Genomic DNA, 21,614 nt, shown 5'->3' with positions numbered 1-21,614 from the left:
GGTCCCGGGTAACCAATGACCGACACAGGTATTGTTAGCCAACAGGGTACTGGTGGAAATTGAATTACTGTTGGCCAAAGAAGTAAAAGTAGAGAAAACCAGGGAAAGGAGAAGTGTAGGAGAGTGGAGGTTAGTGTGGGCACTTTTAATGTTGGCACTATGACTGGTAAAGGGGGAGAGATAGCTGGGAAAAAGGGTATTAGGAAGGTTTACTCTCTAGCTTGAAGGACCAATTGTAAGGGAGTTTCACTATATGGTGTGTGTTGATCAGGAGATTGTACTCGCCCCAGCTTGTCAGTAAAAACACGGTACAGGAAACACTCAAACTTTTCTGGGTTTAGAATTGATTGTGTGTGATTCTTGCTGTCATCTACTAGATGTTTTTGGTAGGTTGCGTGATGCTGAATGACCACTGCTGCTCGGTTTCTGGCCTTTTATACTCTCGATGGAGAACGGTTCACTGTGATGTCAGTGGTAAACTGTGTATCTGCCTCTAGTGGTGAAGCGTGGAAATACAACTGAATGGGAATCCTTTCCGACAAAGGGAGTAAGGCCAGGAACATTGGAAGTGGGTTTAAACTGTTCTATCATGGTGTGGATGAAAAGATAAATTGTGTAGGGGTGACACAGAAGGAAGAGTACAGTAAGAGTGTAGTGGAGGTGAAGAGAGCTTCTGATAGAGTGAATGTCATCAGTGCCTATGCTCCACAAGTGGGCTGTCAGATGGAGGAGAAGGTGGTGAGGTGATGAGGAGGTGAAGGGTAGATATGGCCTTAAGGAGAGTAATGTGAAAGGGCAGATGGTGGTAGATTTTGCTAAAAGCATGGAAATGGTAGTGGTAAATACTTATTTTAATGTATTTTAATTTTAATGTGATGTATTAGAGTGGAGGAAGGTGCACACAGGTGGACTATTCTCTTCTATTCTATGCAGGAGATGCAACCTGAAAGAGATTGAAGACTGTAAGGTGTTGGCAAGGGACAGTTTAGCTAAAGGATTTCTACCGATTGGCCAAGCAGAGGGGAGAAGCTGGGAAAAATGTGCTGCAAATTTGTTTAATAAAGGATGCAGATGGAAAAGGGTTAAATAGTGAGGAGAGTGTGTTAAGAAGGTGAAGTGAGTATTTTGAGCAGCTGATGAAGGAGGAAAATGAGAGAGAGAGAAGGTCGGGTGGTGTGGAGATTGTGAAGCAGGAAGTGGATAGGATTAGTAAGGAGTAAGTGAGAGCAGCTATTAAGAGGATGAAGAGTGGAAAGTCGGTTGGACCAGATGACATACCAGTAGAAGCATGAAAATGTTTAGGAGAGATGGCAGTGGAGTTTTGAACCAAATTGTTCAACAAAAGTTTGGAAGATGAGAGGATGCCTGAGGAATGGAGAAGGAGTGTGCTGGTACAGGTTTTTAAGAATAAGGGAGATGTGCAGACCTGCAGTAACTACAGAGGAATAAAGTTGAACAGTCACACAATGTGGTTATGGGAAAGAGTAGTAGAAGCCAAGCTGAGAAAAGAGGTGACCATCTGTGAGCAACAGTATGGTTTCATGCCAAAAAAGAGCACCACAGATGCAATACTTGCTTTAAAAATATTGATGGAGTATAGAGTAAAGAAAGTATAGAGTACAGAGAAGGTCAGAAGAAATAATTTTATTAGAGAGACCGTGCATGTATGAAGTTTTGGAGACAAGGCGAGGGGGTCTAGATTAAGATGGTTTGGACATGTGCAGAGGAGGGACATGGGGTATATCGGTAGGAGAATGCTAAGGATGGAGCCGCCAGGAAGAAGGAAAAGAGGACGGCCAAGAAGGATGTTTATGGATGTGGTGAGGGAAGACATGCAGGTAGTTGGTTTAAAAGAAGAAGATGTAGAAGACATCTACCATATAGCACTATTTACATAGCTGTGGATTTTTAAAAACCCAACTTCAAGCAGTATCACATTATAAAAAGAAACTGAATAAATTTTCTTCTAATTTATTGTACAATCATGTACAATCATGTCACAGGGGTATGGAGACGGATGAACCGCTGTGGCGACCCATAACGGGAGCAGCTGAAAGAAGAAAAAGAAGAAGAGTGAATAGCCACAGTGACATTGCGTTAAATTCTAATTATAGTATAAGTTTATGTTAACAGTGTGCATATACTTACAATACTTACAATATACTTACAATGTGTTTGAAAGTATATTATCACTAAAACATAAATTTTCAACATCAACATCAAATACATATATAACTCATTTTATGTAATTGCTTTATTAAAAGTTTTGTAAAACTGGGTTCAAGCAATTAAAAATGTTAATTAAAATGCATCATTAAATAAAAGATGTATTGTGGTTGGGTAAAACTGATATATCACACTTTAACATCTGAAACTATTGGGATAACAGATGGACAAAAATAAATCACCTTTAGGGACTAATAGTGTAATTAAAATATATTAAAATGGGAGAATTACTTTATTATACAAATCTACCATATAGCATCATTTACATAGTTGTGGATTTTTAAAACCACAACTTCAAGCAATATCACATTATAAAAAGAAACTGCATAAATGTTCTTCTAATTTATTATACAATCATGCATCAGTTGTAAATCTGCAGTCACGGATGCATGCATTAGGTTGTGTATGGGTGGCAGGATGTGTGCATGAGTCAGATATACTCTGGGATGTGTTTGCTCCTGTGTGGTGAGTCTTCCTCTCCCCCCTGGTCTGAAGCAAACTGTAATTACCTGTTGGAATACAAACACTATAATTAACTTCAAAACAAACATCAAATAAATACAAACTAAATCTAGAAGGACACAATGCTTTCAGAGTGCCTAAAAGAAACCTCGAATCTCCTTATGGTTATATTTATTTGTCTTTTTTTCTTATAGGAGTTGCTTGTGTACAGTGTTGATACAAAAAGTCAGAAAATATATCTAAATTCAGTAGATTCCTGGTCATTTTGCTCTAATAAGAATATAATATATATTTTTTATTTTTGCATAATTTCTTTCTTCAAACAGAAGATTATAAACTGATAATGTCATCCCAGATGTTGCTGCCATCTTACCGCCACACTTATGCAGGTGTTTGTGTTATGGGTAGAAGAAGATATCTTCTGCTCAGTTCATCTCCTCAGTGTTTAGTATAGAGAAATAATCTGTTGTTCCCCCAGGTAGCTGCACATTGCCGCCTTTCTACATTAGATATTGTCGGTGCAATATCTTGAAGATTTGGTTATGTCTATTAAATAAGACCAATAGTAAATGTGTAGCTAATAAACACTCATAGCCAAGAAACCATTTTGACTGTAAAATTATTTTCTCTGATCTGCCAGAACTCAATTCCACTATACATATATATAATGCTCATCATCATATTGTATTAAGTGTACAATAATAATTTGCCTTTTTATTGAAGCCACAGAGCTTCTATTCCTCAACTTTACAATGAACATTAACAGCTTTATTTTTAAAACATTTCTAGTGGTCAGTGAATAGGGTAGTAATTTTGAGAAGTCAATAAAAATTATATAATAACTATGATAATTAGTTATAATTTTCACTACAGACTCTTTAACTATGCCTCTTAATAATGAACCCCTGGGAGTCCCCACACTTTAGTGAACCGCATCAAAATTAATTTTGTGTCTGGATGTATATGTGATCTGAGCGCCTATGTTTTCTTTAAAAAAAAATACACTATCAGTGACTGTACACTGAGGGCCAGGCTAGCCTTGGAATCTGGCTTTCTTTGACTGATCATTAACACTTTGCACCTAATTGACCCAGAATTCCACAGACTGCAAACAATGCCAAACAATTCCAGAAATGGACATGGTAAAGAATCAGCATATGCTGGTCAGTTAAGGTAATAGCAAATTTATCAGCATTTAAAATCTGAGTGGTAAAAAAAAAAAGGTAGGAGCATAATTATCTATATTTATAGCTGTTACAACATTTTTAATAAATTAGCAAAAGTCAAAAGTTTGGACACACCTTCTCCTTCAGTGTTTTTTCCTTATGTGTATTATTTTCAACATTCATCAATGCAATTTTTCAAAATAGCCATCTTTTGATTTGATTACAGCTTTGCCCAGGAATTCTCAGAGGTGATGAGTGCTTGTTAGCTGCTTTTTCTTTACTCTTTGGTCCAATTCATCCCAAACCATCTCAACTGGATTTTGGAGGCTAGGTCATCTGATGATAAAGCAACCCCATTATTCTCCATCTTAAACAAATAGCTCTTACATAACCTATAGGTGGTGTTCGTGGTCACTGTCACTGCAAAAAAGGTTGGTAGCCATGCTGATTGTGTTCCCTCAATTTTGGACTAAACAGTGTCACCAACTAAAAAAACCCCGCACCATCACACCCCCTCCTCCATGCTTCAAACTGGGAACTACACATTCAGGAACCATCAATTCACTCTCTTTACGTCTAACATAGACACAGTGGTAAGAACCAAAAATCTTAAGTTTGGACTCATCACTGACCTAATGTTCATTCCTTGTGTTTCTTAGCCTTCTGTTTGTTGCTTTTCAGAAGTAATGATTTCTTTGCTGCAATTTGACCACGAAAGTCTGACTCACGCAGTCTCCTCTGAACAGTGGATATTGAAATATGCCTGCTACTTGAACTCAGAATCATTTATGTAAATTGTTGGTTTGTTTGGCTGGTAATTGTAATAAACTTGCGGCAGAGGTAGCATTTGGTCTTTTTGTCCTGGGGCTGTCCCCCTTATAGTGTTTGATTGATTTGGAGACTGCACTTGGGGATACATTTTAAGTTCTTGAGATTTTTCCAAATGACTAACCATAATTTCTTAAAATGATGTAATGATGTAATGATGGACTTTATTTTCACTTTAATTTACTACCTTACTATTGACTCTATGCTCACCCTTTTTTCTGCACAAAACAACTGATGGTTTAAAGCACATTGAGAAGATAAGAATTGTCACAGTGAACTTTTGACAAGCCACACATGTGAACTGACTACCACGTGAACCTGAAGAAAAAATGCTATTAATTTGCTGTCATTAAAATTTACTTTGCTTAGTACCATGGGTATAAATCCCGGGGGGGGACATGCCCCCCCCCCCATCCGAAGGGTTGCCCCCCCCGCCTCAAAAAAGATTACTTTAAAAAAATTGCACTCTCTATTACATTTTAGTAAATTTATTCTCTATTATCTGAAAAAATATATGTATGTATACCTAAATAATTGTGCATTTAGAAACAGTTGAGTTCCCCCCCTCCCCCTACACACACGAGACAGGTGTGTGGCTGCAGCTCAATTAATGTTCAACTTCATTAACTAGGGTATTTTATTTACCTTAAATAAAGCGATTCTCTTTAATGTAGTTGATGCAGACTCATTCATAAATTAGTTGCAGCAAAAATGCTGATTACTGATGTAATTTTCCATGAATCTGCTATATTAGCAATTAAAATATGACTTATTTAGTGAATGTTAGCTTGTTTACAATAGCTTGTAGCATAGTGCACATGCTAACACGCCAGAGCCGTTTCCCATGCAGTGTTTTATTTGGGACGACTTGGCATAATGTTAACTTACATTAACAGTCACAATTAGCATATTGTTTAGCTGTGCATTTACTAAATGAGCACTGTGCTATGTCCGAACTGACCCCACTGTAGTTTTATAATCAATTTCTATTCTGTTCTTAAGTGTCTTAATTAATTTGTAAATAAAATGTTAAACCTTTTTTTTTTATTCCTTTTTTTTAATTCCTTGTTTTTATTGTTTATTATTTTTATTCTTTTATTCCTTGTTTTTATTGCTGATTATTTTTTTTATGACTTAATTTATGTAAAGCAGTTTAAATTACCATTGTAATTTACGCAGTCTCCATGCTACAATAATAATGATAGAAAAAAGTTTTTCACTGTGGGGACACTGTGTCTTTATACTGTAAGTAAAATTTGACTATTATTTGTGTCCCCCTTCAAATATTGCTCATGAGAAATGTTTTGTCCCCCCCCCCCCCCCCCTACTGTTAAATGAAATTTACGCCCATGCTTAGTACACATACTATTTTATCTACTTTGGACAATCTAAAATCTAAAACATATGCTGCATTGTTTAACACTCGTTTACTCAATAATTCATGTGTTCTTTCATAGTTTGGATGTCTTCAGTATTAATATACAGTGAGGAAAATAAGTATTTGAACACCCTGCTATTTTGCAAGTTCTCCCACTTAGAAATCATGGAGGGGTCTGAAATTGTCATCAGAGGTGCATGTCCACTGTGATAGACATAATAAAAATAAAAAAAATCCAGAAATCACAATGTATGATTTTGTAACTATTTATTTGTATGATACAGCTGCAAATAAGTATTTGAACAACTGAGAAAGTCAATGTTAATATTTGGTACAGTAGCCTTTGTTTGCAATTACAGAGGTCAAACGTTTCCTGTAGTTTTTCACCAGGTTTGCACACACTGCAGGAGGGATTTTGGCCCACTCCTCCACACAGATCTTCTCTAGATCAGTCGGGTTTCTGGCCTGTCACTGAGAAACACGGAGTTTGAGCTCCCTCCAAAGATTCTCTATTGGGTTTAGGTCTGGACACTGGCTAGGCCACTCCAGAACCTTGATATGCTTCTTACAGAGCCACTCTTTGGTTATCCTGGCTGTGTGCTTCGGGTCATTGTCATGTTGGAAGACCCAGCCTCGACCCATCTTCAATGCTCTAACTGAAGGAAGGAGGTTGTTCCCCAAAATCTCGCAATACATGGCCCCGGTCATCCTCTCCTTAATACAGTGCAGTCGCCCTGTCACATGTGCAGAAAAACACCCCCAAAGCATGATGCTACCACCCCCATGCTTCACAGTAGGGATGGTGTTCTTGGAATGGTACTCATCAATCTTCTTCCTCCAAACAGGTTAAGTGGAATTATGACCCAAAGTTCTATTTTGGTCTCATCTGAACACATGACTTTCTCCAATGACTCCTCTGGATCATCCAATGGTCAACTTAAGACGTGCCTGGACATGTGCTGGTTTAAGCAGGGGAACCTTCCGTGCCATGCACGATTTCAAACCATGACGTCTTAGTGTATTACCAACAGTAACCTTGGAAACGGTGGTCCCAGCTCTTTTCAGGTCATTGACCAGCTCCTCCCGTGTAGTTCTGGGCTGATTTCTCACATTCCTTAGGATTATTGAGACCCCACGAGGTGAGATCTTGCATGGAGCCCCAGTCCGAGGGAGATTAACAGTCATGTTTAGCTTCTTCCATTTTCTAATGATTGCTCCAACAATGGACCTTTTTTCACCAAGCTGCTTGGCAATTTCCCCGTAGCCCTTTCCAGCCTTGTGGAGGTGTACAATTTTGTCTCTAGTGTCTTTGGACAGCTCTTTGGTCTTGGCCATGTTAGTGATTGGATTCGTACTGATTGTATGGGGTGGACAGGTGTCTTTATGCAGCTAATGACCTCAAAAAAGTGCATCTAATTTAGGATAATAAATGTAGTGGAGGTGGACATTTTAAAGGCAGACTAACAGGTCTTTGAGGGTCAGAATTCTAGCTGATAGACAGGTGTTCAAATAATTATTTGCTGCTGTATCATACAAATAAATAGTTTAAAAATCATACATTGTGATTTCTGGATTTTTTTTTTTTAGATTATGTCTCTCACAGTGGACATGCACCTACGTTGACAATTTCATACCCCTCCATGATTTCTAAGTGGGAGAACTTGCAAAATAGCAGGGTGTTCAAATACTTATTTTCCTCACTGTATATTGTTGAAAGCTATTTATAAAGAAAGAAAAAACACTCAGGTATAAGCTTTGACTGGTACTCTAGGTTGCTTCGTGTAAGATCTATAGTCCATATCATGTCTAAGTTATGGTTTCTTCAAGTTCTAGCAACCAGATTATATTAATGAATCTCATTTATTCAACACCAACATACAGCAATAAACAACCCATTCACCTTTTGCTTTAAAAAAAAGTGGTGATTTGATGTATGTGCTACAACCTGTAAAAAACAAAACAAAAAAAATGTTTTATAAAAATAGTAATGATGATGATTAAGTAGTAAATTTACCATACTATGACAGTAGAGGGCATAATGATTGTAAGAAGGTGATAGAAACTGTCATGTACTACAAAGTAAAATTAACATTTTCAGCTTTCTGAATTTCTTTCTTTTTAATGATTACATGTGAAACATATAAAAGACCTGGATATAACTCATTTAACTTTATATATAGCCTAACTTCTTTTTTGAATATATTTGGACATAAATTTTAAGATAATACATTATTATTATTATTATTATTATTATTATTATTATTATTATTATTATTATTATTATAAATGAAATACATTTTGGGCAGGGAAATACATGACAAGCTTTTTCTTTTCTTTGTTGAAGGTTACTCAGCACACGCGTATGGTAAATTCACTGCACTGGTCATGCTCTAAGAGAGGAAGGAAGAGCCCTGGTGAAAGGTTTTGTCCACTTCTCTCTTTGATCAAACTTTTGATTTTGTCAGCAACTCTGAAGAAACTCTGTACATTACACAGTTTACACGGATAGAGTTCTAGCGATACTTTCAACCAAACAAAGATGGTTCTTTACCTCTTCATTTACATTATATTCATTTTCACCTATACCCCAGGTAAGAAACTATTTTCTACATTGATGTTCAAGGCATTTAACAAATGTTAATGTAAATACTGAAATACTTTTTTACTATTTAATACTATTTAAATTATTTACAGTGAAGCTTTCATTATTTGAAAATATAAATAAACTTTGTATAAAACTAAAGTTCAATTTATAATAATTAGAAAATGTGAAAAATAATTAGATTAGAAAAGATAAAGCAGTGTTTTAAGACATTGTGATTTGTCAGCTGTGACTGGGTGATGAAAATGAAAACCTGAAAATGACTAATTAAAACAGATCATTTTTAACCAACATATAATTCTAAAATATATGTTGATTAAGTTAAAATAAAAATGTGATCAAGCACACTAAAGACAATTCCAGCATAAAAACATATTTAATATGTTTATATTGTAGTATTTGTTATATTGTTTGTTAGAAGTGCAATTGCTAGCAAAGTTATTATGGAGTTTAATTCTCCCAAAAGGAAAAGAACAAGAACACCTTTTTTCCTATTTACCATTTCCAGCAATATGCAAGGCCATACTTATAAGAAAGTGTTTGTGGGGACAAATACTGAATATCAGAAGGCAATGCCTGTACTGTACTGTGCTTTGCTGGCACAGTGAGCTAAAGCAGAGACAGGGACGATGACATGGACGATGGTGTTAGTGGAGGTATTAGCATGAAAATGTAAACTGTGGAACACAGTGTGCAGATGAGAGAGCTGGACAAATTTAATTTATAAATCGCTGCTGCATCACTCTGTTCGGACAGTGAAAAAACAAGGGTTAAATCATACTGTCACTACAATCAGTAATACAAAACAGTCTGAACTAAAAAAAGTCAACTTAATTGTTTATTTACAGAATTAATGTTTGTTGCTAAGTACAAAGATTAATATGAATTTTATTCACAGTGGATGATTCCTTTAAGTAATCATTTTATAGTTTAATTTTACAATTTCACGAGCCTTATATACTGGATGTGTGCACAGCAGTAGCGGGCCATCAGGGTCAGCAAGGCCTTCTCTGCTGGCCTAAACAGTATCAGAATCACTGACTTATATTTAAACATATATTTTTAAATGTATTACATTATTCCCAATAGAATATTCTCTTTATTTCCTAGTTTTTTCTGGGGTCAGCAAAAAACTTTTTCAGCCCATTTTAGCCGTCATATCACATGTTGCTAGGATCAAAGGGAACTACCGTATTTACTTCACAATGAACACTATTGGTGCACTGAATCTAAAAATAGCTGCTCGAAGGATGTTGCTTTAAACAATCAGATTCCAAATTGCCGACTCCGAGGCCCTCGAGCAGGCATAGAATAACATCGTCAATTTCACGTCCTTTGATTAAATTGTCAAAGCTTGCACTTGTCAGAGCTGAAAAGAGACTGGTTTAATTGTGTTCATTGGGTTTCTTTTTTAAGTGAAGGCATTCATTCTCACCGTTTGAGAAACCTGTTTCTGATGCAGGACTCTGTTATACTACGTTTCTCTATAATATTGATGGTGTCAATAGCCATGGTGTGATTAAGAGGTGGACTGATTCAGATAGAATACCATTGAAGGCCTAAGTGTGAAATGCACGGCCCGACACTGATGCAGTTAATATTTGAATCTTTCTATTACAGAACTCTCAGAAAGCAAGTGCATCATAATGGTAACACAACCACAGGAGCATCTTTATGGGAGATTCAACCAGTCAATCACCATCTCCTGCCACTTCAACACCACTTGCCAAAAGAAAAATCAGAATGAGGTGCAATGGTATGTGTTCAGGACAGACTCCTATTATCAGCTGGATATAAAGAATCAGGCAATGAAGTATGTATTGCAAGGAGCAGATCTACACATCAACAGTCTCTCACACACTGATGACGGCGTGTATCACTGCGCTGTATTTGATGCCCTTTCCACAGGCAGTGGTGCACAGGCTATTGGGAATGGCACAGCACTGACAGTGAAAGGTAAGATGCCTTGCTGTGTAACAGAAAACGTGTTGATTCTGGAATCATTGTTAAATCTATTTCTGTTTTCTTTTTTGCATTTAGGGAATGAATATAATGCTGGGCAAATCATGCTGTTCACACTGGTGGTCTTACTCTCCCTCTACATTTTAATTGTCCTGGTTTTCTTTATCTGTATAAAGGTATAGTGTTTTTTTCTTAAATAATAAATTAATTATAATAAATAATACATAAAAATAAATATTTACAGAGAACACGTTTGAACTCATATGCCATATAAAATTAAACCAATCTAACCTGACTAAATGCATCTATTCAGACTGGACGAGTCAAGCCATTTAAAAGAAGCCAAAGTCAAAGACAGGGCAAGGTATTGTTTCATTTATTTATTTGGTTGTTTATTAATTAATTTATTATATTTGTTCTAACGACTAATAGACATTACATAACATTAATTACATAACTATAAATGGTTTATAATGTTATTTCTTTTTTAATATTAGTGCTATGGTAGAAGAAAAAATAACATATTATTTTAAACAGCATAGCACAGCCCATTGTGTTTTTATTTTTGGTTTTACTTAGACCACATTATAGTGTTGCACGCTTGTGACTTTAATTAGTTCCCAGTGGAAACTTCCACTGATTCTAGTACTCATATAATAGAGGACGTATTTTCTTTTGCCTTTCTGAAAATGGGTTATGTTACCTTCAAAACTAGTCCTACATATGTTAGATATCTATCCTTAGTTATCCATCTTGTTATATCTAATTCACTTCTCTGTCTACACTGTTGTTAAAACTGTGTATCACTGCTTGAAATGCTTGTAACTAAGCATTTATTACATGGTTGTGGTGTAAAATATTAATTCTAGGTATATATGAACTGTACTTTTTTCTCAAAATAATATTTTAAGTGGGTTAACTGGACACCTGTGTGTGTGTTTAAAGGTTTATAGCTAATCTATCTGTGATGTGTTTTCTGTTACGCATCTCAGGGTGACTCAACCAGGAGAGTCCACTTTGGAGCTGTGGTGCAAGAACTTTACAGCAAGAGGAACTTGCGAAAAAACAAGAAAAAAACGTCCACTGAAGTTTCACCGGAAAACAAGGTTTTCTTGTCATTCTGATCCACCCAGATAAAAAGCCAGTGTGTGCAATGAATGTGTCTAATAAATATCATTGATTCTTTTACAGGCTCCAAAGTCCCGCACTCAGAAAGAAGACATTTACCAAAACCTGAAAAGGGCCCGATAAAACATCAACTCAGCACAAAAAGAGTTCTGCTGCGTAGAACATGAGGAACAGAAAATTTTTCATTGACCGATAAAGGAACAGTGAATAGTTCTTGTTTCTCTGTTCTATAGCATTATAAGTCAAACTGCCAAAATATTATAAAATAGTGTGAAACTGAAACTTGTACCGTTGCCACAGACTGTATTGAGGTAATGAGGGACACTATTCTCTGCTTCATCACCTCCGTAATGATCCATTGCCTTTTTACATACATTTAACCATTTGCTTATTTTTGCTTCTACATGATACAATAATTCATAGTTTTTTATTTATTTGTTCACTGCTATTCATATAGTCAAATTTAAAGACAGAAGTTAACAAAGTAGCTGCTGAATTTAAAAGAATGGTTGCAATGTTATTATGTTTAATTAGGCAACAGATTATTTGTAGTTAATGCGGACCAAAATAAATAGCTAAAGCAGAAGAACATGTGTGTGGCTGCCTGGGAAAACCCATTCTATTGTATAGATGATATTTTCATTTATTTATATTTTTGAAAACTACAGCCTTTCCTCAATGGGAGTACCTGGAATATAATTTACTGAGTATCTCAATCTTGAGTAATGTTTTATTGTTTCCAGATATTTTGACAGTATCTGTTTATTAACTGAATTGATTTTTTAGCCTTTTTTTAGCACATGGCTGTCAGACACACTGAGCAGAGCCTGAAACTCTGAACCTGTAAATCTCACTTTTTAGATATGTTTATTGCATTCATTGTTATGCTTATTAAACTGGCTTTTCGATCCAGCTTTTTTATTTTGATGAACAATATGTACGGTTTGATTAGTAAACAGGTGTGGTTAATAAGGGAACAGGCTTGTCTGATTAGTAAACAGGTATGTTTGATAAGTAGGGCTGCAACAACTAATTATTCAAATCGATAATAAAATTAATTGTCAAAGAATGCCGTTATCGCTTAGTTGGGCTGCTCAAGTTACGGGTAAGCATGATGGCAAGTTAGCACAGACGCTTGTGAAAAGGAAATAGAAAACACACTGGTGTCATGGATAAAGGTGTAACACTTCAGCACGGAAATTAACTACTGTGTAACCCTCATCATGTGAAAATGTTTTAGTTTGAAGAAGTGCTTTTGTGCACACTGTTTGTATCCTAACTTCAGGACAGTCGCACTTGATTTGGTCTGTCATGACTTGTGAGCATCAGGTTGTGCAATCACCTGGCTAGCGACATAGTGATGGATTCAATTAAACCGGATTCAATTAAACACTAAATCTACATTTAAAATCTAAATTCTGACTAATTGGAAAAAATCATCGTCCAATTAATCGATTATCAAAATAGTCGTTAGTTGCAGCCCTATTGATTAGTAAACAGGCATTTTCTATTAGTAAATACTGTAGATGTGTTTGATTAGGGAACAGGTATGTTTGATTAGTAAACAGGCATGCTTGATTAGTGAACAGGTGTGTTTGAATAGCAAACAGCTGTGTATGAGTAGTAAACACAAACATATAAGACATAGATGCTTCATTTGCTGTTTTGGTCCATTGCTGCGGTACATCAACAGAATTGCTGAAGCTCATATTTTTTACTTGTTTTATTCTTGGTTAAAAATGGGGGAGATGCCCCTAATGTAATAGAATTAAATTCACAATAAATTAAATAAAATCTTGTCACTACAAAGGCTTTTTCTTTGTTGAACCTCAACTTTGTAGCTTTCATTTATAGCTTCTATTTAGCTTCCTCCATTACTCTGGTGCTACATACAGAAAACACAGCTAACAACTAAAGTAAGTTGTCCTCACCGCATAAAGTGCAATGTGTGCAACCTAGTGCAAACAGTGCATATCAAAAAGTGCAAACAGACAACACAAGACGTAGGACAAATACACAAAACACAAAATAGTGCTGCCAGTAAATGTTACTTTATGGTCCACATCAATAAACCTCCTCATTGGTCTTCCTCTTTTCCTTCTTCCTGGTGGCTCCATTCTCAAGATTCTTCTACCGATGTACCCCATGTCCCTCCTCTACACATGTCCAAACCATCTTAATTGTGCTTCTCTCGCTTTGTCCCCAAAACGCCCTGCATGCACGGTCCGTCTAATAAACTAATTTCCATTTCTGTCCATCCTCGTCACTTCCAATGAAAATCTCAACATCTTCAGCTCTGCTATCTCCAGCTAACACACTTTCCATTACTTTCCACTGTTGAGCACAGGTACCTGAACTCCTCCACCTTCACCACCTCTTCTCCCTGCAACCGCACCACTCCACTGCCCTCCCTTTTATTCACACACATGTACTTTGTCTTACTTCTACTGTCTTTCACTCCTCTTCTCTCCAGTGTGTACCTCCACCTATCTAGGCTCTTCTTAACCTGTTCCCTACTCTCACCACAAATCACAATATCATCCGCAAACATCATAGTCCATGGAAACTCCTGTCTGACCTCGTCCGTCAACATGTCCATCACCACTGCAAACAGGAAAGTGCCCAGATCCAATCCTTGATCCAATCCTTAAACCAGTCTGTCATGCCTTCTGCAAACTTCACTGCTGTCACACTGTCCTCATACATGTCCTGGACCAACCACACATACTTCTCTGACACACCTGACTTTCTCATACAATACCACAACTTTCGGCACCCTGTCGCACGCTTTCTCTAAATCCACAAACACACAATACTCCTTCTGACCTTCTCTATACTTCTCCATCAACATCCTCATAGCAAATAATGCATATGTGGTGCTCTTCCTCAGCATAAAACCATAGTGTTGTTCACAGAAGGTCACCTCTTCTCCCAACCTGGCTTTCATCACTCTTTCCCATAACTGCACGGTCTGCACATCTCCCTTATTCTTGAAGATCAGTACCAGTACACTTCTCCATTCCTTAGGCATCCCCTCACCTTCCAAAATCTTGTTAAACAGCCAGGGTAAAAACTCCACTGCCATTTCTATGCTCTACCGGAATGTCATCTGGTCCAACCGACTTTCCACTCTTCGCTAGTCAACACATTTCCGTCTCCATCCTTTATTACTCTAACTTGCAGCACATCCTTCCCCACTCGATCTCTCTGCCTGGCCAATCGGTACAAATCCTTTTTTTTCCTTCCTTAGTGTCCAACCTCTCATACAGCTCCTTATATGACTTTTCCTTAGCTTTACCTACTGCCGCACCTCCTTGTACTCCTGCCTACTTTTCTCATCTCTCTGCCAATCCCAATTCTGTTTCGCCAACCTCTTTCTCCTTATGCTCTCCTGCACTTCCTCATTTCACCACCATGTCTCTTTGTCTTCCTTTCTATTTCCAGAGGTCACACCAAGTACCTTTCTAACTGTCTCCTTTATCACTTCTGCAGTAGTTGCCCAATCACCCAGCACCTCTTAACCAACACCAAGCCTCTTTCCTAAACCTCACACTACAGTCTTCCTCCTTCAGCTTCCACCATCTTATTCTTCTTTTAGTTCTCACTCTCCTTCTTTTCTTCTACAGACCACTATTCAAATGTTGTCTAGCTACACTGTCCCCTGCCAACACCTTACAGTCTCCAATCTCCTTCAGGTTGCATCTCTGGCATAGAAGACCTCCACTTCTATATACAGTGGGTACGGAAAGTATTCAGACCCCCTTAAATTTTTCACTTTTTGTTATATTGCAGCCATTTGCTAAAATCATTTAAGTTCATTTCTTTTCCTCATGAATGTACACATAGCACCCCATACTGACAGAAAAACACAGAATTGTTGACCTTTTTGCAGATTTATTAAAAAAGAAAAACTGAAATATCACATGGTCCTAAGTATTCAGACCCTTTGCTGTGACACTCATATATTTAACTCAGGTGCTCTCCATTTCTTCTGATCATCCTTGAGATGGTTCTACACCTTCATTTGAGTCCAGAAATTTTTGATTATACTGATTGGACTTGATTAGGAAAGCCACACACCTGTTTATATTAGACCTTACAGATCACAATGCATGTCAGAGCAAATGAGAATCATTAAGGTCAAAGGAACTGCCTGAAGAGCTCAGAGACAGAATTGTGGCAAGGCACAGATCTGGCCAAGGTTCCAAAAAAATTTTTGCTGCACTTAAGGTTCCTAAGAGCACAGTGGCCTCCATAATCCTCAAATGGAAGACGTTTGGGACGACCAGAACCATTCCTATAGCTGGCCGACCGGCCAAACTGAGCTATCGGGGGAGAAGAGCCTTAGTGAGAGAGGTAAAGAAGAACTCAAAGATCACTGTGGCTGAGCTCCAGAGATGCAGTCGGGAGATGGGAGAAAGTTGTAGAAAGTCAACCATCACTGCAGCCCTTCACCAGTGGGGCTTTATAGCAGAGTGGCCTGACGGAAGCCTCTCCTCAGTGCAGGACACATGAAAACCCGCATGGAGTTCTCCAAGATGGTGAGAAATAAGATTCTCTGGTCTGATGAGACCAAGATAGAACTTTTTGGCCTTAATTCTAGGCGGTATGTGTGGAGAAAACCAGGCACTGCTCATCACCTGTCCAGTACAGTCTCAACAATGAAGCATGGTGGTGGCAGCATCATGCTGTGGGGGTGTTTTTCAGCTGCAGGGACAGGACGACTGGTTGCAATCAAGGGAAAGATGAATGCGGCCAAGCACAGGGATATCCTGGACGAAAACCTTCTCCAGAGTGCTTTGGACCTCAGACTGGGCTGAAGGGTTACCTTTCAACAAGACAATGACCCTAAGCACACAGCTAAAATAACGATGGAGTGGCTTCACAACAACTCTGTGACTGTTCTTGAATGGCCCAGCCAGAGCAATGACTTAAACCCAATTGAGCATCTCTGGAGAGACCTAAAAATAGCTGTCCACCAACGTTTACCGTCCAACCTGACAGAACTGGAGAGGACCTGCAAGGAGGAATGGCAGAGGATCCCTGAATCCAGGTGTGAAAAACTTGTTGCATCCTTCCCAAAAAGACTCATGGCTGTATTAGATCAAAAGGGGGCTTCTACTAAATACTGAGCAAAGGGTCTGAATTAGGACCATGTGATATTTCAGTTTTTCTTTTTTAATAAATCTGCAACAGTGTCAACAATTCTGTGTTTTTCTGTCAATATAGGGTGCTATGTGTACATTAATGAGGAAAAGAAATGAACTTAAATGATTTTAGCAAATGGCTGCAAAATAAAAAAGAGTGAAAAATTTAAGGGGGTCTGAATACTTTCCTACCACCAACTGCCCTTCCTTCAATAATCCTCTCCCTAAAACCATATCTACCCATCATCTCTGTCCCTTTCACCAACATGCCCATTAAAGTGTGCCCCAATCACCAATTATTCTTTGCTAGGTACCTTCTACCACTTCATCTAACTCAGTTCAGAATTTTTTCTTCTCCTCCATCTCACCGCTCACTTGTGGAGCATAGGCACTGATTACATTTATCATCACCCCTTCAACATTCAGATTCACATTCTTTACTCTATTGGAAACTCTCTTCACCTCCACTTTACTCTTACTGTACTCCTCCTTAGGGATCACCCCCTACACCATTTTTCTTTTAATCAACACCATGATAGATCAGTTTAAACCCACCTCAAATGTTCCTGTCCTTACTCCCTTTACGTTTGGTCTTCTGAACACACAACATATCTACCTTTTCTCTGCTCCTCCATCACATCATCTACCTCTCTCCCTTTACCAGTCATAGTGCCAACATTTAAAGTACCCACCCTAACCTCCACTCTCCTACACTTCTTCTTTCCCTGTTGTAATAATAAATTAATAATAACAAATAGAATATAGAATATAAGATGTAGAGGACAGGGTGGTATGATCCACACGGTGTCCCTTAATGAGAGCAGCTAAAAGAAGTAGAAGAAAACAAATACATTCAAATCTAATATTAAATTCAATGCAAATAGCCTGTAATATCAATTTTCTAAATATAAAATGATATAGACAATAGTAAAGTAAATAATGAGTAATAAATAGTACTATATTTACTACTATAATAATTACTATACTACTACTACTACTACTACTAATAATAATAATATTAAATGCTAAATAATATATATCAATCATTCATAATTGCTAATCATTTTTAGGATTGCAGAGTGTAAAAGCTTCTTCAAATTAAACTGCTATGTAGAGCTTTTTTTTCTCTCTCAATCTGATACTGGGAATTGTAGTTCTGGTGTACATATTTGTATGCCGTGTATGCACACTTTGTAATGGCGAACCAAACCTAATCATATAAATAGCAAGTGAATGTCATACTCATAGACAGATCTCTAAATAAAACAAAGACACAAAGACAACAACAAAAATAATGTGTGTAAATATTGCTATTTACAGCAATGTACTATAAAATTTATCAGTAAATATATTTACAATAGCTCTAATTGGGTGCTTTATTTATTATTTTCCACCGTGTATTACCGCGGTTTATTAAGTTTAAGTTTTCTGATTTCCCTATTTTCGATTTCGTTCCATTTTCACTTTCACACGCTTGCTTTTCCCGCCGTATGTTGTTTGTTGTTTACCGGACACATCGCTTGTTTTCTCGGTGTGATTTTGGATCTCAGTTTAGATTTATCAATTGTACATCCTAAATGATTTTTTTTAAAAGCAGGAGAATCAGTCGATGTAAAAACAGAGTAAAAAAGGAAAACGTCAACATGCACTTGTTTCCTTAAAAAAAAAAACTCCAGCGGGGAAAGAGTGTAGAAACATGACGTGACAGTGTGTGTACGATTTGTCTGATAAATTATATTTTGTTAAATATCGATATCGGCAATACCGGTTTTTATAGTAATTGGTATCGGATCGAAGGGAAAATAAGTGCAATTCTCGGTAGAAAGAAGCCGAACGGAACTATCGCGAGAACTGGGTGAAATAAATTCTGCCGGAACTTTCGTCAAGCCTTCTTCTTCTTCCTGAATACAAATCACGTAAGTTAGCATGGCATTGAACTAGTCTGATATATCCATTCATATCTTTGCAATCCAATATAGTAGCACACATATTTTACTATATTAAAAATATCTAGCTCATTTGCTTTCTTGCAGCGTGAAAATCGAAGGGATTTCTTAAGGAAAAGATATTTATTAGTTTATTTCGGGGGGTGATTCAGAAAATGGTGGTGTTCTGTATCTAGTTGAGTTTTAAGTATGCCGAACTCGAGTATTATTTCTGCGTTATTTAAAACATTGCATAAAACTATTTCCAAATTACAAGATTATTAATTTTGTTTTGCTCATTCTATCAGAATGAAATTGCTAGCTGATAGCTAGCTAGCATGCTAAGTCTTTTGGTGTGGATTATAAACCATTGTACCGTCTCCTACTGGTTAAGACGGGAAATAAAATATTTTAATTACATTTTTATATTTTATTTAGCAAATGGCGGACGACGCCGGTGGTAGAGGAGGTTTCCGTGGAGGTTTCGGCACTGGCGGCCGGGGTCGTGGTCGCGGCCGCGGCAGAGGCCGGGGGAGAGGGCGCGGAGCCCGCGGCGGCAAGGCCGAGGACAAGGAGGTGAGGGTTTCTCCAAGACATCATCATCGCTTATTTTCTTAGCTACAACCCCAAATCATAAAAGCTATGACTTTCACTAAGATTTAGTTTCCTTTATATTCTATATAGTGGGTGCCCGTGACCAAGCTTGGTCGTCTGGTGAAGGACATGAAGATCAAGTCCCTGGAGGAGATTTACTTGTATTCTCTGCCCATCAAGGTGAGATATGAACCAGGTCCTTTTTCATATAATATTTATCTCGGAGTTTCATATAATAAAGCATGGGCTGGATGTAGGAGAAAAGGCGCTGAAGATCCTGAAGTTAATGTTTTCAGCGTTTTAATTCTTTACCACAGATATTTGCCTTTTACTTTTTCTTATACTTTTTCTTACTTTTTCTGCTAATGGCTAAAGATTTAGATATAAGAACTGGCCTATGATGAAGTGCTGTACAGTTTCACACTTTGTATTCAGTCTACATTGACAGCACTCTTTTGATATTTGCACTCTAAAGTGGGGTATTTATTTTTTTCCCCTCTATTTTGTCAAAGCACAATACATTTAGTCATGCCACCTAACAGACCTGCAAATGTCAGTGTTGTGAATGTGACTCTTTTTTTTGTTTGTTTTCAGGAGTCTGAGATTATAGATTTTTTCCTGGGTTCAGCCTTGAAGGATGAGGTGCTGAAGATCATGCCTGTCCAGAAGCAGACTAGGGCCGGTCAGCGCACCAGGTTCAAGGTGATTGTTTTTGTGTAAAACTGGTCTAATGACAATTTGAATTGTGTATATACTTTATTTTAATGACTTGTTTTTAAAATAGGCCTTTGTTGCCATCGGTGACTACAATGGACACGTTGGTCTGGGAGTGAAGTGCTCTAAAGAGGTGGCCACTGCCATCCGTGGAGCAATCATCCTGGCCAAGCTGTCGATTATCCCTGTCAGGAGAGGTTACTGGGGTAACAAGATTGGAAAGCCCCACACTGTCCCCTGCAAGGTAAACATATTTATTTATTTTTGAACCAAGAACACATTCAGAAGTGCCTAGTTATCCTATGTAGTCAGACGTTTGTGCTAATTGTTGATCTTGTGACTTTAGGTGACTGGACGCTGTGGCTCTGTGTTGGTGCGTCTGATCCCTGCTCCCCGTGGTACTGGCATCGTGTCTGCTCCTGTTCCCAAGAAGCTGCTCATGATGGCTGGTATTGACGACTGCTACACCTCAGCCAGAGGCTGCACGGCCACCCTCGGCAACTTTGGTAAGGAGGGTTTTAAGTAGAATTGTCCTAAATACTGATGTTCTCGCTGCTTTTCTAAAGGCACAGCTGGAGTATGTGCTTGAAAAATTTATTGCTTATTCACAATAGATCTTAATTTTACATTCTTAAACGTTTCAGCACTTTCTGAATTATTTTTCTGCCCCCAATCTTTAGCCAAGGCTACGTTTGATGCCATCTCAAAGACTTACAGCTATCTGACCCCTGATCTCTGGAAGGAAACTGTGTTCACAAAGTCTCCCTACCAGGTAAAAATCTACCAATGTTTACATTTTACAAATTAAGAAAACTGCAAATTGGATTTCTAACCATTTCTTTTCTTTCAGGAATTTACCGATCATCTGGCCAAAACTCACACCAGGGTCTCGGTACAGAGGACCCAGGCAGCTGTTCCGGCCTCCTAAATTTTGTACAATGGATTGAAATAAAATCCTAAAAACAAATATACTTGCCAGTGTCTTAATTTGGGTAGTTTTATGTAATATACTGAAGTACACAAAGCCCTGTCAAAAATAAGCTTTTTAGGGTGGGTTATATTTTATAACCATGCAAAGAATATGATAATTGGCGGCTGAGCCTCATTTGTTGTAACTTTAAGGTGCACAATTTTTAAGCTTGTTTTGTAATATTACCAAGCAAATAAAATATTTATTGCCAAGATGACAAATGATAAACAGGTACCACCTTTAAGTAATTTCTGGAGCCTGTATAGCATACTGAAATGCATAATGTGGAGGGGTCAACTTGGTGATTCTTTAGTTTAAAAAGTCTGTGCGGTAGCAGTGTAATCACATCCCTTTTTTGTTCCTGGAAATAAAAGTTAATGACTAGCCAGCTATTACAGTGGTGACTGTTCCAAGTGTAGGCAATCCTACATGCTAAGGATGGTCATGTTGAGTTAAGGGTTTTTGTGCTTCTTTATTCTGGCCAAGCATTTTGAGAAATAAAATCAGGTTTA

At 37.6% G+C, this 21,614-nt stretch overlaps 2 protein-coding genes across 2 annotated transcripts; both read left to right on the top strand.

The window, feature by feature from the left end:
• The first annotated feature begins 8,433 nt into the window (after positions 1-8,433).
• On the top strand, positions 8,434-13,561 carry LOC310740450 (immunoglobulin superfamily member 6). The gene is made up of 6 exons (XM_083567157.1): positions 8,434-8,651; positions 10,283-10,618; positions 10,703-10,800; positions 10,938-10,988; positions 11,617-11,730; positions 11,816-13,561. The coding sequence occupies exons 1-6, from the start codon at positions 8,600-8,602 to the stop codon at positions 11,873-11,875; spliced, it is 711 nt and encodes a 236-aa protein (XP_083423283.1). The 5' UTR covers positions 8,434-8,599; the 3' UTR covers positions 11,876-13,561.
• A 5,158-nt stretch (positions 13,562-18,719) lies between these two features.
• rps2 (ribosomal protein S2) lies at positions 18,720-21,093 on the top strand. The gene is made up of 8 exons (XM_083566802.1): positions 18,720-18,815; positions 19,263-19,400; positions 19,509-19,598; positions 20,013-20,120; positions 20,203-20,376; positions 20,479-20,638; positions 20,813-20,904; positions 20,983-21,093. The coding sequence occupies exons 2-8, from the start codon at positions 19,266-19,268 to the stop codon at positions 21,058-21,060; spliced, it is 837 nt and encodes a 278-aa protein (XP_083422928.1). The 5' UTR covers positions 18,720-18,815; positions 19,263-19,265; the 3' UTR covers positions 21,061-21,093.
• Positions 21,094-21,614: the final 521 nt, after the last annotated feature.

The sequence above is a fragment of the Silurus aristotelis genome, assembly GCF_946808225.1.
Source record: "Silurus aristotelis genome assembly, chromosome: 17".
NCBI lineage: Eukaryota > Metazoa > Chordata > Actinopteri > Siluriformes > Siluridae > Silurus > Silurus aristotelis.
The sequence above is the reverse complement of the archived record's forward strand: the minus strand, read 5'-3'. Positions and strand labels throughout refer to the sequence as shown.